Source organism: Sciurus vulgaris, assembly GCF_902686455.1.
Source record: "Sciurus vulgaris genome assembly, chromosome: 8".
Lineage (NCBI taxonomy): Eukaryota > Metazoa > Chordata > Mammalia > Rodentia > Sciuridae > Sciurus > Sciurus vulgaris.
This window is the reverse complement of record NC_136468.1, coordinates 24,199,162-24,215,687: the sequence shown is the minus strand read 5'-3', so window position 1 is coordinate 24,215,687 and position 16,526 is coordinate 24,199,162. Positions and strand designations below refer to the sequence as shown.

General features: G+C 36.0%; 1 protein-coding gene across 3 annotated transcripts in view; it reads left to right on the top strand.

Annotated features, from left to right (window-relative positions):
• The window catches only part of KLHDC10 (kelch domain containing 10), a 61,286-nt gene that overhangs the window by 33,637 nt on the left and 11,123 nt on the right, over positions 1-16,526 (top strand). For all 3 annotated transcript variants that reach the window (XM_079149809.1, XM_079149808.1, XM_079149807.1), the window contains 3 exons: positions 10,998-11,219; positions 12,593-12,747; positions 16,155-16,303. In XM_079149809.1, the coding sequence (XP_079005935.1) occupies positions 10,998-11,219; positions 12,593-12,747; positions 16,155-16,303 (526 nt within the window). The remainder of the gene's footprint in view (positions 1-10,997; positions 11,220-12,592; positions 12,748-16,154; positions 16,304-16,526) is intronic.

Genomic DNA, 16,526 nt, shown 5'->3' with positions numbered 1-16,526 from the left:
TTTCACTAATGTTTAAGTATGGGTCAGAGTGGTCAAAGTAAATAAGAACTCTGAAAGTTTATGACCTATACCCATTTGGCCAAAAAATATTTGAAGAGGTACTCCCAGTAAAGTGAAAAAAAAAAAAAAATTGGATATAAGTAGCAATAGTGTGCAAATAGTGTACAATTTAGAATCGCATCTAAGTAAAGAAACCATGAAGCCTAGTACAATAAAGTCTGAGAATATAGAGGAATAATGTAAAGCTGTTTGTGTGTGTGTGTGTGTGTGTGTGTGTGTATGACATTTTATAACTAAAACAAATTTGGAGTATTAGTACTAAAGATCTTACACTCTTTTTTTTTTTTTTTTGGTGGGGGTACCAGGGATTGAACTCAGAGGCACTAAACCACTGAGCGGCATCCCCAGCCCTATTTTGTATTTTATTTAGAGACAGGATCTCATTGAGTTGCTTAGTGCATTGCTGTTACTAAGGCTGGCTTTGAACTCTCGATCCTCCTGCCTCAGCCTTCCAAACCTCTGGGATTATAAGTATGTGCCACCACGCCTGACACTTTTTTGGTTTTAAAATATACTAGTGTAAGATCTACTTATTAGGGGCTAGGGATATAGCCAGTTGGTAGAGTGCTTGCCTCATACACACAAGGCCCTGGATTCAATCCCCAGCACGACACACACACACAAGATCTACTCATTAAAATTTCAAATAATATGGAAATAGGGTGAAAGCACCCTTATTGCAAGTATGTGTGTGTATGTGTGTGTGTGTGTGTGTGTGTGTGTGTGTATAATGAGCTTGTACAAATTAATTAAAAAAAACTGTCTCAGTAGAAGAATATCTGAGATTTGAGCAGTCAACTCCCAAAAGGAAAAATGTAAATGGCCAATAAAAAGACTGCAATGACAATACCAAGTGTTAGCATGGTATAGAACAGCAGGAATTCTCATATTACTGGTGGGTGTATAAATTGGTACAACCATTTTGAAAACATTTTGACCTTTTCAAGTAAAACAGAGATTTCCATTAAGACTCAGAAATTCCATTTCTAGATTTATAGCTAACAAAAATGTGGGCCTGTGTACCTGAAACATGTACAAAAATGTTTTATAGCAACATTATAAGCCACAAAATTGAAATCATCCAAATGTCCATTCACAAAACTTAGACTGAAAAAGTAAATTATAATAGATATTCATATAAAGAAATAATATTTGCAGTGGAAATGAACAGACCACCTATACTATTTCCAACATTGATGAATCTCAAAAACAATTATGGACTGGGCATGGTGATACTCACCTTATAATTCCAGCAACTCAGGAGACTGAGGCAGGAGGATTAAAAATTTCAGGCCAGCCCCAACAACTTAGTGAGATCCAACTTCAAAATAAGAAAAAAAAGGTCCAGGGATGTAGCTCGGTAAAGCATCCCTGGGTTCAATCCCCAGTACCCAGCCCCCCGAAAACCCCATAATTATGAGTTTAAAAACCACAAAAGAATACATATTCTATCATAATGTTCAAATACACTTCAAGGCCAAAATAAAAATATTTTTTAGGAATGCATACCTAGGTTTAATAAAGCTATAAAGAGCTTGACATAGTGATATATGCCTATAATTCCAGCTACTCAGGCCGCTGAGGAAGATTGCAAGTTCAGGGCCTGTCTTAGCAACTTATTAAGATCCTGTATCAAAGTGGAAGACAAAAGGGGTTGGGATGTAGTTTAGTGGTAGAATGCCCCTAGGTTCAATCACCAGTACCCCATCAACCACATACATACAACAACAACAACAACAAAAAGTTTTATGATAAAAACCACCTTTAAAAGTTACCTCTAGAAGTGAGGGTGGTCAGTCAGAGGATGTCGTGATCAAGAAGGGCAGGCAGGGGGCTTCCAGGTGCTGTCAGTGTTCGATCTTGATTTCAAGGATGTTTACATGTTCCCTTTTTAGTTATTTGTTAAACTCTACATTTGTATTTATATGTTATTCTATTTCTTGACCTAAGTGATGGTTACATGTTCCTTTTTAAATAATGTTAAATTCTACATTTGTACTTATGTACATTCCTATGCATGTGTTATATATAGTTCACGATAAAAAGGAGATAAATAATAAAAGCACGGTCCTTTTTCTGTTCACACAATTTACTCCCCTTTTCAGAGGTAACCACCATTAATAGGCAGGTTTCTTTGCAGACATGGTTTATTCTTAAGTTAATAGAAAAATAAAAATTATGTTTTCCAGAAAGCAGTAAGTATGTGTATAAGATGTCAAGGATACACTTAAATAAAAAGAAAATAAATAAAAATCAAATGGAGGACTGGGGTTATGGCTCAGTGGTAGAGCACTTGCCTAGCATTTGTGAGGCACTGGATTCAATTTTCAGCACCACGTATAAATAAATGAATAAAATAAAGGTCTATCAACAGCTGAAAACATTTTTAAAAAATCAGATGGAGTTTATCTGTGGAATATATTTAGTTTACTACTTTAAGTTAAAGGAAAAAGTGTGATTTTTCTGAAATCAAAAAAGCATTTAATAAAGTTTGATATTCTGTGTTCATTGTTGAAATAAAGCTAGGTCCTTATGCACTCTCCTATATGTTAATGTTTCAATACAAATTTTATTTATATATGTATATATTTTTAGTTGTAGACACAATACCTTTTATTTATTTATTTACTATTAGGTGGTGCTGAGGATCAAACTCAATGCCTCACATGTGCTAGGCAAATGCTCTACCACCAAGCTACAATCACAGCCCCAAGTTTTATTTTTTAAGTAACAACACCCTTGGTCTGGCATGGTGGAACACAACAGTAATCTAACTACTGGGGAGACTGAGGCAGGAGGATCACAAGCTCAAGACCAGCCTCAGCAATGTGAGATCCTGTCTCAAAACAAAAAGAAGTGGGGGTGTAACTCAGTGGTAAAGTGCCTCTAGATTCAATTCAATCCCATGTATATGGGTGTGTGTGTGTGTGTGTGTGTGTGTGTGTATTTATAAATTGATAATTATAAATTTTATGTATAAATTAACTTATACATATAAATATAAATTGATAAAAAGTGCTGGGGATATAGTTCAGTGATAGACCGCTTGTCCCAGCATACATGAGGTCCTGGGTTCAATCCCCAGTACTGCAGATACTAACAACAGTGAAAAACCAAACATACCCTTTTCTTTTTTTTTTTTTTTTGGTGTTGGGGATCGAACCCAGGGCCTTATGCTTGTGAGGCAAGCATTCTACCAACTGAGCTATATCCCCAGCCCAAACATACCCTTTTCTAAAAAGGAAAAAAATTGTAGTCATCTGGGGATTGAAAAAAAATTATTTTATTGGTAATGTTTTTATAAGAAACCAATAGCCAACATCATATCTAATAGTGAAACCTACCAGTATCTTCATTTAAAAAAAGAGACAAAGATGCCCACTTTCAGCCCTGGTCTGCAGGTTTCAGCTAAAATAACAGAAGAAACCAAAAGGGACGGCAGGGAGGGAAAGGAAAAAAGTACATATATTGGAAAGAAAGGACTGAAAATTGTGATTAATAGTAATCTGATCTGATTGTCTACCTATAAAATTTGAGATAATTAATGATTGCTACTAGAGTTCAGAAAATAAAAAATCTCCATTTATGGTAATTTACAAAGTACTTAGAAATAAAAAAAACAGGAAGAAAACAATGAGTCTATACTGATGAATGGCAAAATAGGCAAGAATAAATTGTTCAAGATTATGTTCCTTTATGAATTGCCCCAAATAAAATCCCCCAGGGACATTTTTTTTTGGCTTAATTTTTAGTTCATAAAAATTATAAGAATTTCAAAATGGAAGAAAGATCAGTGGAGTAGAGAGAAAGGTGGTGGAGGGGGAGGGAGGCTGAACGGAATATGGGAAGAAGAGTGGAATGAATCTGACCTAACTTGCCTATGTGTGTAAATGAATATACCAGCGAATCTCACCATTATGTATACCTTCTAGGCACTAATTAAAAAAAAAAATAAATAGCAGAAGGATCAGTAGAGAGAAGGGAATGGGGCAGGAGGGGGGGAAGAAGTACTAGGAACTGAATTAGAGCAAATTATATTCCATGCTTTTATAATTATGTCAAAATCCTAATGTTATATATAACTAAAAATAACCAATTAAAAAAACTAAGAATCATAAAAATTTCTGTACCCTTCACCCAGACTTCCCAAATGTTAACATTTTATCTCATTTGCTTTATCTTGACTCTTCTCCTTTCCCCCTATACATAATACATATGAACAAACATAGCCTATATGTATTGTTTTTCTGTTTCACCTATTTGAAAGTAAGTTGCAATTTCTCAGGCTTTGTATGTGTGTGTGTGTGTGTGTGTGTGTGTGTGTGTGTGTGTGTTAGTGGGGGTTGAACCCAGGATCTCAAGCATGCTAGGCAAGCACTCTACCACTGAGCTGTATCTCCAGTCTTTTCTATTTCTTTCTTTTTTTTTTTTTTTTTTTTTGAGACAGGTTCTTGATAACTTCCCCAAATGGCCTCAAACTTGCCATAGTCCTGCCTCACCTCATTAAGGAGCTAGGATTACAGGTGTGGACACTGTACTTGGCTCAGTCTTAGTGTTTTTTGACTTTGATATTTTTTAATAGTTATAGAATAGTCTATAGACTGGTTATAGAATGTTCCTTAGTTTGGGCTGATCTGATGTTTTATCATGATTACATTCACCTCATGCATTTTGGGCAGGACTACCACTGAAGCAATACTATGTTCATCTCATTGCAGGTGATGTTGATTGATTTGCCCCATTACTTTGATCACCTGGATAAGATGCTGTCTGACAAGTTACTTTTTATAGATTTATCAAATTATGAAATTCATTGCATGAGTAAATAGAGAAAAATGCCAAGAAGTTTTTGAAAAAAGTGATACAGAGGAAATTTTGTCCTACTCAATATTGAAAGATACTTCAAAGCTATAATAATTAGAACAGTAGTTTAATGCTCTAGGAATAGATAAACAGACAATGAAACTGAATGGAACCCAGAAACCCATGTATATATGCAATATTTTAGTAAAGGTGCACCCTGCAGTGTGACAGCTATCTTAAGTATGCTTTGCTCAGCACTTGAAACTAATTCTTGTCAACACTATGGCTGTCAAAGCAAGTTTCTTTTATTGCTGCTGTCATAGACAATAAGATAACCATATCCTAAGAAGCCAAGAGCTCTTTGCATATACATCTCATACTGGACATGGAGCCCTGTGGTAGGAGACGCTTATGTAACCAACAAGTAACATCGTGGGCTAGCATGAATGGATTGCTTTGGCCTTGAACTGCTTGGGCTATGGGAGCATTAAAAGGTTCTGCCTACTGATTGAGGGCAGGAGTCAGCTAGACCAGGCTTTCAGGTGTACAATGGAGGAAACGTCTTTCTTTGCAGAGAGAATGGTGATCTTTGTATTTGGAAAGAAGTGACATATTATTTATCCTTTAGGTTGTTTTGTACTTATAACTAGTTAATACTTTTAGCAATAAAGATCATTTTTTTAAAGTAACCTCAGCACAAATGTTCAGTGGCACATCTGAAGGTGGTTATATCTTTTAAGTAACAGAATTATTAAGCAATAAGTGTTATATGCTACTATATCTGTATGCTTCTACATTTTAGATTGTTGCATTATACTTATTATATATATGTTTATATATAATTTAGATTATATATACATATATATTCTTAAAGAGCAGTAAATTTTGTGTCCATGCTGATTAGACTTGAATATTGGGAATTTTCTAATTCTACAACATGTCAATTCATATATGATAGGGATGGCATCTCAAGTGAATATAGTAGAGATGGCTATCTTTAAGTGGTTTGTTGACAATCGCCTATCCATTTTTTGGATAGGGCTCTACCTCATATGATACTAAGATATGTTCTGAGTATATTTAAATTCTGAATATAAAATCAAAACTATGAAATAACTAGAAATAAGTAACTTTTATAATGGTGCATATGTAAGTAAGATATTAAAGCAAGGAATCCATAAAAAATGAGAGATTCAATTACACAGAACCTCTGTATGTTAAGATACTATAAACAAAATTAAAAGATAAGAAGTAAGCTGGAAGAGAAAAAACAATTTCTTAAAACCTGTGAAAAAATGACCTAATAGAAAAAGTAGGTGAAAGATGTGATCTGGCAGTTCCTAAAAGAAGAATATAAGCCAGGTGCGGTGGCACATGCCTGTAATCCCAGCAGTTTGGGAGACTAAGGCAGGAGGATCATGAGTTCAAAGCCAGCCTCTGCAAAAGTGAGGCACCAAGCAACTCAGACCCTGTGTCTAAATAAAATACAAAATAGGCCTGGGGATGTGGCTCAGTGATTTAGCACCCCTGAGTTCAATCCCTGGTACCCCCCCAGAAAAAAGAAGAAATATAAACGGGCCAATAAACATGTGAACTAGTAAAATCAGGGAAATGCAAATTAACCATGCACCAATTTGTACTCATCAGATCGGCACAAATGAAAAGGTTAAAGAGGACATGAATAAATAGACATTTCCATACACATTGCTGGGAGTATAAATTGGTCATCTTTTTAGAGAGTGATGTGACTCTATAACAATATTGTGTATGTAACAACTTCAAATGGCTATTCCCTTGATCCAGAAATTCTACTTCCAGAAATACTCATACATATGCATATGAATATTTTGAGAAAGCTTTGTTACAATATTTGTAATAATGGAAACATTGAGAACAACCTAATCATCTGTCACATTATCTCAGACAGCTAGCTTCATCCTGCTTCTGGGCTAGAAATTAAAACCTATTTCCCTGGCTACCTTAAGCTTCTGCTTGCTCCCTGGGGTTAAGAGGAGTTTGTGCGATTTGAAAGAGAAGATGATTCAGATAACCCAGCAACCCTGCAGCTTGGTCTCCTCTGGCCAATGAATTACCTCTGGAACCTTGGTTGGTGTCACATGCCTGTAATCCCAGCAACTCAGGAGGCTGAGGCAGGAGGATATAAAGTTCCAGGCCAGCTTCAACAACTTAATGACAACCCTGTCTCAAAATGAAAAATAAAAAGGCTAGGGATGTAGCTCAGTGGTAAAGCACCCCTGAGTTCAATCCCCAGTCATCCCGCCCCCTCTCCCACAAATGTTTATCTCTGTGTATAGATTGTTTTTCTTTTCATTTTGTTGGTACTGGGGATGGAACCCAGGGCCTCACACATTCCATGCAAGTACTCTACCACTAAACCATATCCCCAGCACATCCCCCAGCAGTCCCCTGGATTGAACCCAGGGGTGCTCTACCCAGCATTTTCATATTTTTATTTTGAAACAGGGTCTAAGTTGCTGAAGCTGGCTTTAAACTGGTGATCCTCCTGCCTCAGTCTCCTGAGTTACTGCCACCACACAGGGTTCCAGCCCCACGTTTTTTACTTCTGCATTTTCTAATAGGCGTTCCCAAACCAGATAACCCAATTGTACGGGTGATTTTATTAGCAGCAAGGTAGTTTTTAAGAGGGAAATTTGTACCTGGAGAATTTGGGAGAGCATTCAAAGAGCTATTTTAAGACTCTAAAACCCAGTTTCATTTTTGTCAATGTTGAGGAGCTTATGCTATATTCCATATAATGAAAATTAATGCTTAGTATCCATGGTATTCACTCAAATTCCCCTGATTTATTCAAAATGAAGTGGCTCTCTAATATGTTAATCACTGTTGGGCTATAAATATAAGAAAGAAATCTAGTTCCTGACTAGAGAGGAAGAGGAGTGAATTACTTCTGTACTCCCAGCTATGAAACTCCTTGACAGGATTTTTGATATTTATCAAACATAGATCAGATGCTCTTTACCCAGTAATTTAATTTGCATAGATCATGAAATTATTAACAGAAGCCAATCATTGAGTTAGACTAGTACTGCATGATAGGAATATTATGTGGGTCAAAAAATTTAAAGTTTTGTAAGTAGCCTCCTTAACAGTAAAAAAAAAGTGATATTGATTTTAATATTTTTATTTAACCCAGTATTATTTGAAATATTATTTCAACATGCAATCAACATAAAAACTGAAATTTTATATTCCTTTTGGGGTTTTTGAAATCCATTGGGCATAACATATGTCTCAGTTTGGACTAGCCACATTTCAAGTGTCCAATAGCCATTTGTGGCCAGTGGCTATGGCATCGAACATGGAAGGGCCAGACTGTGAGCTCCAGAGGACAGAGATAGTAATTGGCTTATCATCATATCCCCAGCAGTTGGCACAGTAACATAATACATAGCTGATATCCAATAATATTTTTGACTCAGTGAATGAACATAAAATCATCTTCTCATTGACTTAACATGTAATCTACGTGACCGAGTTGTATTTGTCACGGAAATAGTTGGTAGTAAACTTAGAACACCTTTCTTGCTGTATGGTCATTTAGAGAAAAATCTAGAATATGTTGTATTTCTTTTCATATTTGCTCAAAAATAGCTTTAAAAATTACCTACTGGCTGCAGATAATCCAACAAATAACAGAGTTCTTTGAGTTCCTGTCTGTGTAATTTGTCTTGATATTAATTCTTGGAAGCATTGGTATCTTATTTTTTCTGTGGTACTGGGTATTGGACTCAGGGTCTTATGTATGCTAGGCAAACACTTTACCACTGAGCTACATTCCCAGCCCATTTTAAAATTTTATTTTGAGACAGGGTCTCACTAAATTGCCGAAGCTCGCCTCAAACTTGCCATCCTCTTGCCTCAGCCTCCCGATTGTAGGCATGTGCCACCATACCTGTGTCTTGAGAAGACCATTTTATAATCCAGTACCTAACCCCTAGATCATATATTTCTTTCTCCCTCTTTCTCTACCTCCCTCCTTCCCACCCTCTCTTTCTTCCTCTCTTCCTTTTAGGTTTGGTGCAGGAGATTGACCCCAGAGCCTCACACATACTAAGCACATACTCTACCACTGAGCCACACTTCCAGTCCCATCATCTGTCTCTTAAGTATAATAGTATCAAAGTCCACAGAGAATGGGACACTGTTTTGATGATCCCTGTCACTTTTGACCAGAATTGAAGTCAAACTTTGAACTCTTAATACATCTCCAACTGTTTCAGGTGTTGTGGGTGATACAGGATAACTATTACACATGATCTTTGCCCCTTAAGCTTATACTCTCTTTGGAGAGGAAAAACAAGCTGATTAAATGAGTAGAGTAGAATTAAGTACAAATTAGTTGATTCCCAACTTTGTTCAGTGTTTTCTTGTGCCCTAGGCTTGGTTATAGAAAGGTGAATACAAATACATTCCTCTTCCTTCAAGTAGTTTGAAGGCTCCAAGAAAGATACATATTTAAACCAATAAACATTTTTAACATAAATAAAATCTGTGAGGTACCGTAATAATATCCCCACATATAGATGAGGAGGCTGAGATGAGGAGGTCAGTGACTTGCTTAAGGTAGCAGATAGAAAGAACCTGGATTCAAACCTGGATATTATGGGGGTACTTGCTGTTTCTTCCACACCACATTCTATTTCCAGAGCCCTAGAAAGAGAAACTGAGTTCTTCATTTAAGATAAATCATGACTCATCCGTAAATATATCAACTGATTTTAGTTTGCTGGATATTATATTAATGTGTTTACGTAGTTATGGTACAGTCATCTTCTTAATAGAATACATCTACCTTAGAATAAGAAGAGTATGATCCCAAACCAGAAGCACCCCACGGTCTTAATAAGAAAGGATGCATGGGGTATTTGGAGCCAGTTTACCTACTAGGGACTTGAAGGGTCAGGCCGAGTATAAGTGAAGGACTTGGTCTTTGAGCAGTAAGGAACCATCAGAGACTCAAACAGGACTGGCGTGGACCAGAGTGACTCAGCTGATTTACTGTTGTTTTGATTTTTAGTTGCTCTAGATTCGTGCAAAACTTCTTTTTAGTTCTTGTTTAAAAGCATACCCTAGAAATTGAGAGTTTAATTTTAAAAAATAATGTAAGGCCTGTATTAGGTTGGTAATAAATGTTCATTGGTATAACAGATATTTATCAAACGTCTAACATTGCCCTAAATATTAATTAACGTTATAGTAGAATCTATTACTAACATGTGAAAGTAGATTAATCTTTAGGATAACAGATAGCTATAGTAGTGTCTTATTCCATCCCATATATATTTAAGGATCTTTAGTTCTATAGGTATGTAAGGGTTTATGTGGACTGATATAAAAAATTGTAAGGATAATAGAAATAATATAAAGTTTCATTTTTTTAAACTCTAAAATAACTTTGAGGTACATTTTAGTGAACTAGTTGATATAATTTAAACCTCAGAGAGCTTTCAAATATAAATTATAGAATAGTTTTTCTTAGTCATAAAAATATTATTGAGATACACGTAAGGATATTCTTTGTTAAATATCTGGCATTGTATTTAAATTTTTTCTTTGATCCCTTGAAAGCCAGTTTTCTTTTAAATTGTATAAATATATATTGTAGAAAAATCATAGGTTTTATGTGTGTGTATTTTTATTTATACATGACTCATTCACATTTGTGGTTATATTGTTATAATTCTCTAATAGTCACAGTTTAGTTTGCCTGTGTTTTTTTTTTCCTCTAAGGAAATAAGAAAATTTATCCTGTCAGTTTTTTAATTATTAAGCCTCATTTTCTTCTTTTCTTGAAAATTCCAAGTTGTCAGCCATTTTCTTGAGTTTATCATGTTCTGCAACCTTCCTTGGGAAAAATCTTTTTACAGTTACCAAAATTTTTTAAAAGTAGTCATGTGAAATAAAAATGGAGACTAGCTCCTTTAAATCTTAAGTAGTATGTGTGAATGTATAAAATAACCTAAACAAATGAAAAGTACATCCTTGTTATAAATCTTACCTGATTCCCTTTTAAAGCTCAAATGGTTGTTATCCAATTTTGTGTTTTTTTATCTGGAGGGCCACTTGTGGAAAACTGTCTTCTTCTCTCCTAGGCCACAGACCTCCACCAGCACGCAGTGGACATCGTTGTGTGGCAGATAACACCAATCTATATGTGTTTGGAGGTTATAACCCAGACTATGATGAATCAGGAGGGCCAGACAATGAAGACTATCCTCTCTTCAGGGAGCTGTGGAGGTATCATTTTGCAACAGGAGTATGGCACCAGATGGGCACAGATGGCTACATGCCCCGGGAGTTGGCATCTATGTCACGTGAGTGCAAACAGTTCTGAATTTTTAATTTATGAAATATCCAAGAGGCTACGTTCAATATCCACATGTTCCTTGTTAATAATGTATAACATTGTAATATGTTAAACCTTGTTTAATGGGAATTTTACTTGGTAATAATATAGCATGGTGATTCAGGATTACTTAAATCCTGAGTTTGAATCCAACCGTATATCATTTTACTGCCAGATGTTTTAGCTTTAATTTCCTTACTGTGAAATTGGATTAATAATATCTCAAAGGGTTTAATAAAAAACATCATAATATGCTAGGCAAAATGTTTTCAGAGATCAGTAAATGGGGTTATAAAGAGAGTTAACAGCTATTGAAATACTTAACACACATTATCTATTTACTCCTCACAACATTCCTGTGATGCAGTTACTGCAGTGATTTCCATTTGTACAAATGAAGAAATTGAGACTTTAGAGAGTCCCTAAGGGCTAAGAGTGTAGGTTCTGGAGCCAGACCACCTGGGATTAAATCCTAGCTTGGCAAGGTTCTTTTTAGGAAACCCTCAGCAAGTTATTTAAGCTGCTCTTTACCTCTGTATTATCATCTATAAAAATGGGGAAGATAATAATAGTTCCTGCCTTGTAAAGTTGCTGTGAAAATAAAGTTAAGTTAGGAGGTTAAATAGCTTCTGAAGGTCACTGCCAATTCTTGCTGGCTCTAGAGCCTGGGCTGTTGACCACTACAGTGTATACAGTGTATCAGTTTAAAAACTGCTTTTAAAAAAAGCCACTGAAATAATACAGTGGTACTATTTTGAGAGACAGAGAAAACATGCATGAGAGAGAAAGAAAAGGGGGAGATAGGGGAGAGAATATGTGTGTGTGTTGGGGGGCAGGGATGGCAGGAACAGAAGAGAGTTCCCTGCAGGATATTGGTATTTGATAAGGGATTAAAATGTCAGAACCCACAATTTAAATGTAGAGATCATTCCTCTGACACACACTGAATGATCCTGTAATCCCTTCATCCCAAGTGCCCTGGGGTTTATGATATTTTATTTTCCTCTACTTCATTGCATACTTGAACCGTTTTGAGCAGCAGTGGCATGTGTAGTTCATAGAACTCAGCATTGCTTATACTTGGTATTTAATGGATTTCATAAATACGTATTGATCTTGTGTCGAACTCCTAATGTATGATATAGTCCACACAGTATGAATCATACCTTTTTCTACAGAGCTTTATAGAAGTGAGATGTTAGCTTGCTAATGAAATATAGCCAATGGTTGGGCTATCTTATGAGATCACTAGACATTTTTAGTTTTTCAGCTGTTTTGAGTTTATGTGGGAACATATTGCAGGTAGCCAGTACATAAATGGAATTTCTACTTCTTTCTCAGTTGTGCTGCATGGAAACAACCTGTTAGTGTTTGGAGGTACGGGCATTCCATTTGGTGAGAGCAACGGCAATGATGTCCATGTCTGTAATGTGAAGTACAAGAGATGGGCTTTACTCAGCTGTCGGGGGAAGAAACCCAGTCGTATATACGGACAGGTACCAATCTGTGGCCAGATATGGTGGTTGTATTTGTTCACATTTTTCTAGCAGTGTCAGGATATTTATATTCCTGCTTTTTTGTGTGTGGGGGGGTGGTCATTGGGGATTGAACCTAGCGTGCTCTACCACTAAGCTACATAGTCCTTTTTTGTTTTGTTTTGTTTTGTTTTTAATTTTAAATTTTGAGACAGGGTCTTGCTAAGTTGTTGAGGCCGGCCTTGAACTTGCAATCCTTCTGCTTCAGACTCCTGAGTTTATGAGATTACAGGCATGCACCAACATGCTGCTTGACTTTTTTAAAAAATGGAGAGTGGGTTCAGGGTGCTGAATATTTGCTTTTTCAGTTCTCAGGTGAAGCTATAATTTTGCCATTTCCCTCCTTTTACCTCCACTCTTTGTTTCTAAACCAGTTTAGGGGCCATCATCCAGGCCTGTTTGAAAGTTTCTTTAAGTGTTAGAACCTCACCTCTACCTCCACACCAAATGAGAGGCTGGGCTTTAGTATGGTCTGCATCCTGTCATTTTTAGAGTGATAGAAGAGAAAGCTCTTCGTACAATCCTAAGTAGTAGAATAGATGATCCCTACACTCGGTTAAGAGGCTTTTACATTATGTACAGGTTAGTTTAGGTTCCAGTTCTTCAACCTTAGATTTGCAAAGGTATATGCAGAAAGATAGGGAGCTGCCCATCATACACTAGAGACTCGTTGAGAATAATGGACTTAGTTTAAAATACCAAGGTTTTTGTATTGACTAGCTGGCACTGGTACTGATAAACGCTTGTGAACTTTAACTTTGAAAGGGGTACATACTGGACCATACTCTCAATCCTACCACAGTGATAATAATAGCTGAATTTATATTGAAGAAGAGATTGATGGAAGCTATTATGTTCCTGAGGCTGCCAACTCTAGTCTTCCTACCTTTAGAATTCTCATGGCTTATTTTCATATCTCCTGTTGCTTCTTGAGAGCATTTTCTTCGGACTGCTTAGAAAGAGAAGCAGCTTTGAGTGGAAATGCTCATGTCCATGATCTGTACTTTCTTGACTAGGACCTCTTAAGAATCATCTACTCTTTGCCTTTCTAGGTAGAATTCACAAAACTTTACCTTTTTAAAGGTAATCTCCAGGTTCTAAAAACATTCCCTAGGTTCTCGAAAATCTTTAATCCTTTGAGGGTCTGATATTTTATTTTTTATTATTTTGAGACAGGGTGTCTTGCTGTGTTGCCCAGGCTGGCCTGTATTTCTTAAACTCAAGCAATCATCCTGCCTCAGCCTTCTAAGTAGCTGGGACTATAGACATGTACCACCAGACCCAGCTTTAGGGTCCAATATATATTTTTTAATTAATTTTTTAAATTTGTTTTAATTAGTTATATATGACAGTAGAATACACTTTGATACATCATATGTAATGGAGTGTAATTTCTCATTCTTCTCGTTATATATGAGGTAGAATCCCACCAGTCCCCTGGTAGGGTAATAATGTTTCATTCATCCTACTACCCTTCCTATCCCCATATCCCCTCCCCTCTCTTCACTCACTTCTTCCTAATGTAAAGTAACTCTATTCTTCCCTAGCCTCCCCACCCCATTGTGAATTAGCATTCACATATCAGAGAAAACATTCGACTTTTGGTTTTTTGGGATTTGCTTGTTTTTTTGAGCATGATACTCTCCAGCTCCATCCATTTACCAGCAAATGCCATAATTTTATTCTTCTTTAAGACTGAATAATATTCCATTGTGTATATATACCACATTTTTTTAATCAATTCATCTGTTGAAGGGCCCCTAGGTTGGTTCCATAATTTAGCTATTGTGACTTGAGCTGCTATAAACATTGATGTGTATCACTTTAATATGCTGATTTTAGGTCCTTTGGTGTAAACTGAGAAGTGGGATAGCTGGGTCAAATAGTGGTTCCATTCCAGGTTTTATGAGGAATCTCCACACTGCTTTTCCTAGTGGTTGCACCAATATGCAGTCCCAACAGCAATGTACCTTTTCTCCCACATCTTCACCAACATTTATTGCTATTTGTATTCTTGATAATTGCCTTTCTGGCTGGAGTAAAATGAAATCTTAGAGTAGTTTTGATTTGCATTTCTCTAATTGCTAAAGATGTTGAACATTTTTTCTTATATTTGTTGATGGATTGTGTTTCTTCTTTTGTGAAGTGTCTGTTCAGTTCCTTAGCCCAATTATAGATTGGTTTGTTTGTTTCTTTTCTTTTTTTTTTTTTTATGTTAAGTTTTTGGGTTCTTTATATATTCTGGGAGATTAATGCTGTATCTGAAGTGTATCTGGTAAAGATTTTCTCCCATTCTGTAGACTCTTCACATTATTGATTATTTCCTTTGCTGAGAAGAAACTTTTTAGTTTGAATCAGTCCCACTTATTGATTCTTTATTTTACTTCTTGTACTTTAGGAGTCTTGTTAAGGAAGTCAGATTCTAAGCTGACTTAGTGAAGATTTGGGCCTACTTTTTCTTCTAGTAGGTGCAGGGTCTCTGGTCTAGTGCCTAAGTCTTTGATCCACTTTGAGTTGAGTTTCGTGCAGGGTGAGAGATAGGGGTTTAATTTCATTTTGTTACATGTGGGTTTCCAATTTTCCTAGCATCATTTATTGAAGAGGCTATCCTTTCTCCAGTGAATATTTTTGGCACCTTTGTCTAGTATGAGATAACTGTGTATATCTCTGTGTTTTCTGTTTTGTACCATTGGTCTACATGTCTGTTTTGGTGCCAATACCATGCCTTTTTTGTTACTGTGACTCAATGGTATGGTTTAAGTTCTAGTATCGTGATGCCTCCTGCTTCATTCTTCTTGCTAAGGGTTGCTTTTGCTATTCTGGGTATTTTATTTTTCCAAATGAATTTCATGATTGCTTTTTCTAGTTCTATGAAGAATGTTATTGGAATTTTAATCGGAATTGCATTCAATCTATGTAATGCTTTTGGTAGTATGGCCATTTTGATGATATTAATTCTGCCTATTCAGGAGCATGGCAGGTCTTTCCATCTTCTAAGGTCTTCAATTTCTTTCTTTAGTGTTCTGTAATTTTCATCATAGAGGTCTTTTACCTCTTTTGTTAGATTAATTCCCAAGTGTTTTTTTTAGGCTATTGTGAATGGGGTTGTTTTCCTAATTTCTCTTTTAGTAGATTTTGTCACTGATGTATAGGAACGTGTTTGATTTATGGGTGTTGATTTTATAACCTGCTATTTTATTGAATTCATTTATGAATTTTAGAAGTTTTCTGGTAGAGGATCTAATATTTTTAATGGTTAAAAAGTATAAGAGAATTTTATAAAACCTGATTTGGGGGCATTTAACAAGTTTACATTCTATAATCAAGTGTTAACAAGTGATTCTTGTTTACCTTTCCTTCTTACCTAGGCAATGGCCATCATCAATGGCTCCCTTTATGTCTTTGGAGGGACAACTGGCTATATTTACAGCACAGACCTGCACAAGTTAGATCTCAATACCAGAGAGTGGACACAACTGAAACCAAACAACCTGTCCTGTGACCTGCCAGAAGAGAGGTAAGCTTCTAATATTAAAGCATACTAAAATTGGATCTCTTTCAGAATATTGGTAATGTGAAGAAAATTCATTAACCATGATTACAATAGCTAATTGGCTGTTAGATCCTAGTCAGTAGTAAAGAAAGGTATTCTGGTGAGAAAATGAGATTTCCCCCTGAACTATAGAATTTATTCATGTTATTTCCTCTTAAACTTTTTAGTCTCTCTGTAATACTTTAAA